The sequence below is a fragment of the Macrosteles quadrilineatus genome, unplaced genomic scaffold, assembly GCF_028750875.1.
Source record: "Macrosteles quadrilineatus isolate MER2022 unplaced genomic scaffold, UCM_ALF_1.0 Scaffold_233__1_contigs__length_150701, whole genome shotgun sequence".
Classification (NCBI taxonomy): domain Eukaryota; kingdom Metazoa; phylum Arthropoda; class Insecta; order Hemiptera; family Cicadellidae; genus Macrosteles; species Macrosteles quadrilineatus.
Genome location: NW_026542826.1, coordinates 6,585 through 16,473, shown reverse-complemented (window position 1 = coordinate 16,473; position 9,889 = coordinate 6,585). Strand labels below are relative to the sequence as shown.

Below are 9,889 nucleotides of genomic sequence, written 5' to 3'. Positions count from 1 at the left end.
CCAAGGCTAAACTGGTAATAATAGGCGCAGGAGACCAATTAATAGCTTTGTTGTCCCTAATAAATATTGCTGAACCTCCTCTTTCTAACCGAGGCCTACTAAAGCTTGAACATAGTGTAAAGTTTTCTAGATGTAATGATTTTATGTCAGAATCCAAAAGCCAATGTTCAGTAATAAAAACAACATCACTGTTTTCGTCATTAGCAAATATTTCAACGTAGTTGACCTTGTCACAAAGATTACGGCAGTTCCATAGCAAGGTATTGAAGTTAAAATTGTTTAGGCCTAGGCCTACGTCAATTATATGTGCACAAGGGTTGGCTACGTCAGTGCTTACCTGGTTTTCAAAGTCAGTCACATTGGAGGTACAACTCGTTTGTCCTGTAAGTTTAAAGATTTCTTGACAACAAACCTGTTCACAAACACTCCCTTCGGCCAGAAGTCAGGTTTATACACTACTTCGTCAATCCTGGAAGGAATGGTGACTTTAAATGAACAGTATTCCTCCGGGTACTTAGAATTTAGTGATTCTACTTTAAACGATTCATTGCTAAATTTTTCTAATAGGAAAGATTCCAAATCCTTAGAGTCAGTGTCCGGTGATAGCCTAGATACAAACAGGAACGACTTCTTTTCAGCAGTTTTAAGCCTATCGCCATCAGCTGCACTTGAACTTCCAGTAATAAATTTAGGTTTGTTATTGTTTTGATTTTGTCTGTAACTGACATTTCCAACGCCACGGCCTCCATTATTCTGACTCTTCTGTTGATGTTGTTGAAAGTCACGACGCATATTTCGCTTCCGATAGGAGACTGTCTGGAACGAATCGGATTCAGCTGCCATCTCACTCCTATTTGACTCCGCTGCTGCAGATTCAGACTTGGATGTAGTCGGTCGGCCTTCTGGGTTTCGAAGCAACGAGCTCGTCATAGTCGACTCTTTTACTCTATGACCACTAACAACAGATTTGTCACTAGCTGTCTGTTCAACGTTGTTGTTGTTGTTGTTGTTGTTGTTGACATTTTCATTACTGTCAAGCATACTAGGGTTAGGTTTAAGAATATCCTTATCGATAAGATTACAATTTAAGGAAGTTAGATTTTGAATACTACCTTCACCTCTCTTTAAATTCTGTGATTTTAGTTTGCTAGCATACGTGTTATTAGTAGACTTGTCAAAAACGATATCACCAATGATTTCAGACTGGTGTTTCAGTCCGTTCTTCAGCTTGTCATTTTCACTGAGTAAAAACATAATTTGCTCACTCATCTTATTTTGCGTGATTATTAAATTGCACACTTTATCCGAGAGAGATTGAAATGAGTCATCAGAATATGGTACATCACATTCATCGTCATTTTTCACAGAACTTGCTGAGCAGGGAGCAGACGACGGCGGCGGCATCGTTGCGGATGACGACCGGCACGTATCACACTTGAAAAAAGCCTTATCTCCTAACTCCTTAAAAATATTTAACTCTTCGTTTGATAGCCCGGCACACGAAATGTGAAACCACGACAGACAATATCCAAAACACTTGATACATTTACTGTTCTTCGTAATATTTCTTTTGCAATCAGCCGAGCCACATCTAGTAGGCGCCATCTTGGATGAATGGTAGAGGGATGTCTTGTTTTTTAAAGGGTTGTCTTGTTATTTGGAGGGATGTCTTAATATTTAGAGGGATGTCTTGGTATTTAGAGGGATGTCTTGTTATTTAGAGGGATGTCTTAATATTTAGCGGAATGTCTTAAGGGATGTCTTGTTTTTTAGAGGGTTGTCTTGTAATTTAGATGGGATGTCTTGTTATTTAGAGGGATGTCTTGTTATTTACAGGTATGTCTTGTTATTTAGAGGGATGTCTTAATATTTAGAGGAATGTCTTGTTATATAGATGGATGTCTTGTTATTTAGAGGGATGTCTTGATATTTAGAGGGATGTCTTGTTTTTTAGAGAGATGTCTTGTTATTTAGAGGGTTTTTTTGTTTTTTAGAGGGTTGTCTGGTTATTTGGAGGGATGTCTTGTTATTTAGATTGATGTCTTAATATTTAGAGGGATGTCTTTTTATTTGGAGGGATGTCTTGTTATTTAGAGGGATGTCTTGTTATTTAGAGGAATGTCTTGTTATTTAAAAGGGATGTCTTGTTATTTAGAGGGATGTCTTGTTATTTAGAGGGATGTCTTGTTATTTAGAGGGATGTCTTGTTATTTAGAGGGATGTCTTGTTATTTAGAGGGATGTCTTGTTATTTGAAGGGATGTCTTAATATTTAGAGAGATGTCTTGTTATTTAGAGGGATGTCTTGTTATTTAGAGGGATGTCTTGTTATTTAGAGGGATGTCTTCATATTTGGAGGGATGTCTTCATATTTGGAGGGATGTCTTGTTATTTAGAGGGATGTCTTGTTATTTGGAGGGATGCTTGTTATTAAGAGGGATGTCTTATAATTTAGAGGGATGTCTTGTTATTTGGAGGTATGTCTTGTTATTTAGAGGGATGTCTTGTTATTTAGAGGGATGTCTTGGTATTTGGAGGGATGTCTAGTTATTTAGAGGGATGTCTTTTTATTTAGAGGGATGTCTTGTTATTTAGAGGGATGTCTTGGTATTTGGAGGGATGTCTAGTTATTTAGAGGGATGTCTTTTTATTTAGAGGGATGTCTTGTTATTTAGAGGGATGTCTTGTTATTTAGAGGGATGTCTTGTTATTTGAAGGGATGTCTTAATATTTAGAGGGATGTCTTGCTATTTTGAGGGATTTCTTGTTATTTGGAGGGATGTCTTGTTATTTAGAGGGATGTCTTGTTATTTAGAGGAATGTCTTGTTATTTAAAAGGGATGTCTTGTTATTTAGAGGGATGTCTTGTTATTTAGTGGGATGTCTTGTTATTTAGAGGGATGTCTTGTTATTTAGAGGGATGTCTTGTTATTTAGAGGGATGTCTTGTTATTTAGAGGGATGTCTTGTTATTTAGAGGGATGTCTTGTTATTTGAAGGGATGTCTTAATATTTAGAGAGATGTCTTGTTATTTAGAGGGATGTCTTGTTATTTAGAGGGATGTCTTGTTATTTAGAGGGATGTCTTCATATTTGGAGGGATGTCTTCATATTTGGAGGGATGTCTTGTTATTTAGAGGGATGTCTTGTTATTTGGAGGGATGCTTGTTATTAAGAGGGATGTCTTATAATTTAGAGGGATGTCTTGTTATTTGGAGGTATGTCTTGTTATTTAGAGGGATGTCTTGTTATTTAGAGGGATGTCTTGGTATTTGGAGGGATGTCTAGTTATTTAGAGGGATGTCTTTTTATTTAGAGGGATGTCTTGTTATTTAGAGGGATGTCTTGGTATTTGGAGGGATGTCTAGTTATTTAGAGGGATGTCTTTTTATTTAGAGGGATGTCTTGTTATTTAGAGGGATGTCTTGTTATTTAGAGGGATGTCTTGTTATTTGAAGGGATGTCTTAATATTTAGAGGGATGTCTTGCTATTTTTAAGGATTTCTTGTTATTTGGAGGGATGTCTTGTTATTTAGAGGGATGTCTTGTTATTTAGAGGAATGTCTTGTTATTTAAAAGGGATGTCTTGTTATTTAGAGGGATGTCTTGTTATTTAGTGGGATGTCTTGTTATTTAGAGGGATGTCTTGTTATTTAGAGAGATGTCTTGTTATTTAAAGGGATGTCTTAATATTTAGAGGGATGTCTTGTTATTTAGAGGGATGTCTTGTTATTTACAGGTATGTCTTGTTATTTAGAGGGATGTCTTAATATTTAGAGGAATGTCTTGTTATATAGATGGATGTCTTGTTATTTAGAGGGATGTCTTGATATTTAGAGGGATGTCTTGTTTTTTAGAGAGATGTCTTGTTATTTAGAGGGTTTTTTTGTTTTTTAGAGGGTTGTCTTGTTTTTTGGAGGGATGTCTTGTTATTTAGATTGATGTCTTAATATTTAGAGGGATGTCTTTTTATTTGGAGGGATGTCTTGTTATTTAGAGGGATGTCTTGTTATTAAGAGGAATGTCTTGTTATTTAAAAGGGATGTCTTGTTATTTAGAGGGATGTCTTGTTATTTAGAGGGATGTCTTGTTATTTAGAGGGATGTCTTGTTATTTAGAGGGATGTCTTGTTATTTAGAGGGATGTCTTGTTATTTGAAGGGATGTCTTAATATTTAGAGAGATGTCTTGTTATTTAGAGGGATGTCTTGTTATTTAGAGGGATGTCTTGTTATTTAGAGGGATGTCTTCATATTTGGAGGGATGTCTTCATATTTGGAGGGATGTCTTGTTATTTAGAGGGATTTCTTGTTATTTGGAGGGATGCTTGTTATTAAGAGGGATGTCTTATAATTTAGAGGGATGTCTTGTTATTTGGAGGTATGTCTTGTTATTTAGAGGGATGTCTTGTTATTTAGAGGGATGTCTTGGTATTTGGAGGGATGTCTAGTTATTTAGAGGGATGTCTTTTTATTTAGAGGGATGTCTTTTTATTTAGAGGGATGTCTTGGTATTTGGAGGGATGTCTAGTTATTTAGAGGGATGTCTTTTTATTTAGAGGGATGTCTTGTTATTTAGAGGGATGTCTTGTTATTTAGAGGGATGTCTTGTTATTTGAAGGGATGTCTTAATATTTAGAGGGATGTCTTGCTATTTTGAGGGATTTCTTGTTATTTGGAGGGATGTCTTGTTATTTAGAGGGATGTCTTGTTATTTAGAGGAATGTCTTGTTATTTAAAAGGGATGTCTTGTTATTTAGAGGGATGTCTTGTTATTTAGTGGGATGTCTTGTTATTTAGAGGGATGTCTTGTTATTTAGAGAGATGTCTTGTTATTTAAAGGGATGTCTTAATATTTAGAGGGATGTCTTGTTATTTAGAGGGATGTCTTAATATTTAGAGGGATGTCTTGTTATTTGGAGGGATGTCTTAATATTTAGAGGGATGTCTTGTTATTTAGAGGGATGTCTTGTTATTTAGAGAGATGTCTTGTTATTTAAAGGGATGTCTTAATATTTAGAGTGATGTCTTGTTATTTAGAGGGATGTCTTAATATTTAGAGGGATGTCTTGTTATTTGAATTGATGTCTTAATATTTAGAGGGATGTCTTGTTATTTAGAGGGATGTCTTGTTATTTAGAGGGATGTCTTGTTTTTTAAAGGGTTGTCTTGTTATTTGGAGGGATGTCTTAATATTTAGAGGGATGTCTTAGTATTTAGAGGGATGTCTTGTTATTTAGAGGGATGTCTTGTTATTTAGAGGGATGTCTTCTTATTTGGAGGGAAGTCTTGTTATTTGGAGGAATGTCTTGTTATTTAGAGGGATATCTTGTTATTTGGAGGGATGTCTTGTTATTTAGAGGGATGTCTTGCTATTTAGAGGGATGTCTTTTTATTTGGAGGGATGTCTTGTTATTTAGAGGGATGTCTTGTTATTTAGAGGAATGTCTTGTTATTTAAAAGGGATGTCTTGTTATTTAGAGGGACGTCTTGTTATTTAGTGGGATGTCTTGTTATTTAGAGGGATGTCTTGTTATTTAGAGAGATGTCTTGTTATTTAAAGGGATGTCTTAATATTTAGAGGGATGTCTTGTTATTTAGAGGGATGTCTTAATATTTAGAGGGATGTCTTGTTATTTGGAGGGATGTCTTAATATTTAGAGGGATGTCTTGTTATTTAGAGGGATGTCTTGTTATTTAGAGGGATGTCTTGATTTTTAAAGGGTTTTTTTGTTATTTGGAGGGATGTCTTAATATTTAGAGGGATATCTTGGTATTTGGAGGGATGTCTTGTTATTTAGAGGGATGTCTTAATATTTAGCGGAATGTCTAGTTTATTAGAGGGATGTCTTGTTATTTAGAGGGATGTCTTGTTATTTAGAGGGATGTCTTCATATTTGGAGGGATGTCTTGTTATTTAGAGGGATGTCTTGTTATTTGGAGGGATGCTTGTTATTAAGAGGGATGTCTTATAATTTAGAGGGATGTTTCGTTATTTGGAGGTATGTCTTGTTATTTAGAGGGATGTCTTGTTATTTAGAGGGATGTCTTGGTATTTGGAGGGATGTCTAGTTATTTAGAGGGATGTCTTTTTATTTAGAGGGATGTCTTGTTATTTAGAGGGATGCTTGTTATTAAGAGGGATGTCTTATAATTTAGAGGGATGTTTCGTTATTTGGAGGTATGTCTTGTTATTTAGAGGGATGTCTTGTTATTTAGAGGGATGTCTTGGTATTTGGAGGGATGTCTAGTTATTTAGAGGGATGTCTTTTTATTTAGAGGGATGTCTTGTTATTTAGAGGGATGTCTTGTTATTTAGAGGGATGTCTTGTTATTTGAAGGGATGTCTTAATATTTAGAGGGATGTCTTGCTTTTTTGAGGGATTTCTTGTTATTTGGAGGGATGTCTTGTTATTTAGAGGGATGTCTTGTTATTTAGAGGAATGTCTTGTTATTTAAAAGGGATGTCTTGTTATTTAGAGGGATGTCTTGTTTTTTAGTGAGATGTCTTGTTATTTAGAGGGATGTCTTGTTATTTAGAGAGATGTCTTGTTATTTAAAGGGATGTCTTAATATTTAGAGGGATGTCTTGTTATTTAGAGGGATGTCTTAATATTTAGAGGGATGTCTTGTTATTTGGAGGGATGTCTTAATATTTAGAGGGATGTCTTGTTATTTAGAGGGATGTCTTGTTATTTAGAGAGATGTCTTGTTATATAAAGGGATGTCTTAATATGTAGAGGGATGTCTTGTTATTTAGAGGGATGTCTTAATATTTAGAGGGATGTCTTGTTATTTGAAGGGATGTCTTAATATTTAGAGGGATGTCTTGTTATTTAGAGGGATGTCTTGTTATTTAGAGGGATGTCTTGTTTTTTAAAGGGTTGTCTTGTTATTTGGAGGGATGTCTTAATATTTAGAGGGATGTCTTGGTATTTAGAGGGATGTCTTGTTATTTAGAGGGATGTCTTGTTATTTAGAGGGATGTCTTCTTATTTGGAGGGAAGTCTTGTTATTTGGAGGAATGTCTTGTTATTTAGAGGGATATCTTGTTATTTGGAGGGATGTCTTGTTATTTAGAGGGATGTCTTGCTATTTAGAGGGATGTCTTTTTATTTGGAGGGATGTCTTGTTATTTAGAGGGATGTCTTGTTATTTAGAGGAATGTCTTGTTATTTAAAAGGGATGTCTTGTTATTTAGAGGGACGTCTTGTTATTTAGTGGGATGTCTTGTTATTTAGAGGGATGTCTTGTTATTTAGAGAGATGTCTTGTTATTTAAAGGGATGTCTTAATATTTAGAGGGATGTCTTGTTATTTAGAGGGATGTCTTAATATTTAGAGGGATGTCTTGTTATTTGGAGGGATGTCTTAATATTTAGAGGGATGTCTTGTTATTTAGAGGGATGTCTTGTTATTTAGAGGGATGTCTTGTTTTTTAGAGGGTTGTCTTGTAATTTAGATGGGATGTCTTGTTATTTAGAGGGATGTCTTGTTATTTGGAGAGATGTCTTTTTATTTAGAGGGATGTCTTGTTTTTTAGAGGGTTGTCTTGTTATTTGGAGGGATGTCTTGTTTTTTAGAGGGTTGTCTTGTAATTTAGATGGGATGTCTTGTTATTTAGAGGGATGTCTTAATATTTAGCGGAATGTCTTGTTTATTAGAGGGATGTCTTGCTATTTAGAGGGATGTCTTTTTATTTGGAGGGATGTCTTGTTATTTAGAGGGATGTCTTGTTATTTAGAGGAATGTCTTGTTATTTAAAAGGGATGTCTTGTTATTTAGAGGGATGTCTTGTTATTTAGTGGGATGTCTTGTTATTTTATTTAGAGGGATGTCTTGTTATTTAGAGAGATGTCTTGTTATTTAAAGGGATGTCTTAATATTTAGAGGGATGTCTTAATATTTAGCGGAATGTCTTGTTTATTAGAGGGATGTCTTGCTATTTAGAGGGTGTCTTTTTATTTGGAGGGATGTCTTGTTATTTAGAGGGATGTCTTGTTATTTAGAGGAATGTCTTGTTATTTAAAAGGGATGTCTTGTTATTTAGAGGGATGTCTTGTTATTTAGTGGGATGTCTTGTTATTTAGAGGGATGTCTTGTTATTTAGAGAGATGTCTTGTTTTTTAAAGGGATGTCTTAATATTTAGAGGGATGTCTTGTTATTTAGAGGGATGTCTTAATATTTAGAGGGATGTCTTGTTATTTGAAGGGATGTCTTAATATTTAGAGGGATGTCTTGTTATTTAGAGAGATGTCTTGTTATTTAAAGGGATGTCTTAATATTTAGCGGAATGTCTTGTTTATTAGAGAGATGTCTTGCTATTTAGAGGGATGTCTTTTTATTTGGAGGGATGTCTTGTTATTTAGAGGGATGTCTTGTTATTTAGAGGAATGTCTTGTTATTTAAAAGGGATGTCTTGTTATTTAGAGGGATGTCTTGTTATTTAGTGGGATGTCTTGTTATTTAGAGGGATGTCTTGTTATTTAGAGAGATGTCTTGTTTTTTAAAGGGATGTCTTAATATTTAGAGGGATGTCTTGTTATTTAGAGGGATGTCTTAATATTTAGAGGGATGTCTTGTTATTTGAAGGGATGTCTTAATATTTAGAGGGATGTCTTGTTATTTAGAGAGATGTCTTGTTATTTAAAGGGATGTCTTAATATTTAGAGGGATGTCTTGTTATTTAGAGGGATGTCTTAATATTTAGAGGGATGTCTTGTTATTTGGAGGGATGTCTTAATATTTAGAGGGATGTCTTGTTATTTAGAGGGATGTCTTGTTATTTAGAGGGATGTCTTGTTTTTTAGAGGGTTGTCTTGTAATTTAGATGGGATGTCTTGTTATTTAGAGGGATGTCTTGTTATTTGGAGAGATGTCTTTTTATTTAGAGGGATGTCTTGTTTTTTAGAGGGTTGTCTTGTTATTTGGAGGGATGTCTTGTTTTTTAGAGGGTTGTCTTGTAATTTAGATGGGATGTCTTGTTATTTAGAGGGATGTCTTAATATTTAGCGGAATGTCTTGTTTATTAGAGGGATGTCTTGCTATTTAGAGGGATGTCTTTTTATTTGGAGGGATGTCTTGTTATTTAGAGGGATGTCTTGTTATTTAGAGGAATGTCTTGTTATTTAAAAGGGATGTCTTGTTATTTAGAGGGATGTCTTGTTATTTAGAGGAATGTCTTGTTATTTAAAAGGGATGTCTTGTTATTTAGAGGGATGTCTTGTTATTTAGTGGGATGTCTTGTTATTTAGAGGGATGTCTTGTTATTTAGAGAGATGTCTTGTTATTTAAAGGGATGTCTTAATATTTAGAGGGATGTCTTAATATTTAGCGGAATGTCTTGTTTATTAGAGGGATGTCTTGCTATTTAGAGGGATGTCTTTTTATTTGGAGGGATGTCTTGTTATTTAGAGGGATGTCTTGTTATTTAGAGGAATGTCTTGTTATTTAAAAGGGATGTCTTGTTATTTAGAGGGATGTCTTGTTATTTAGTGGGATGTCTTGTTATTTAGAGGGATGTCTTGTTATTTAGAGAGATGTCTTGTTATTTAAAGGGATGTCTTAATATTTAGAGGGATGTCTTGTTATTTAGAGGGATGTCTTAATATTTAGAGGGATGTCTTGTTATTTGATTGGCAAGCCTGCTTGCCTGTTTGTGTCACGAGGAATTGTCGCTCCCGGTTAAATTTAACTTTCAGCCAATTTAACGTTGTGCAACTTATATATTTTCGTGGTTAAAAGTTAACTACTTTGTTTTTTAGTTGGTTTCTATGATCTTACACCCCTATGGACATTGTAAGTAGGATTCAATGTGGTTAATGTGTCACTAACCAACAAGGCTGAGAGGAAGGAGCTGACCAAACCTGATTGTCGACCGGCAAGCGATGATT

General features: G+C 34.8%; 1 protein-coding gene across 1 annotated transcript; it reads right to left on the bottom strand.

The window, feature by feature from the left end:
- Positions 1-354: 354 nt before the first annotated feature.
- On the bottom strand, positions 355-1,404 carry LOC128982383 (uncharacterized protein DDB_G0286591-like). Its single transcript, XM_054401340.1, has one exon. The coding sequence runs from the start codon at positions 1,402-1,404 to the stop codon at positions 355-357; it is 1,050 nt and encodes a 349-aa protein (XP_054257315.1).
- Positions 1,405-9,889: the final 8,485 nt, after the last annotated feature.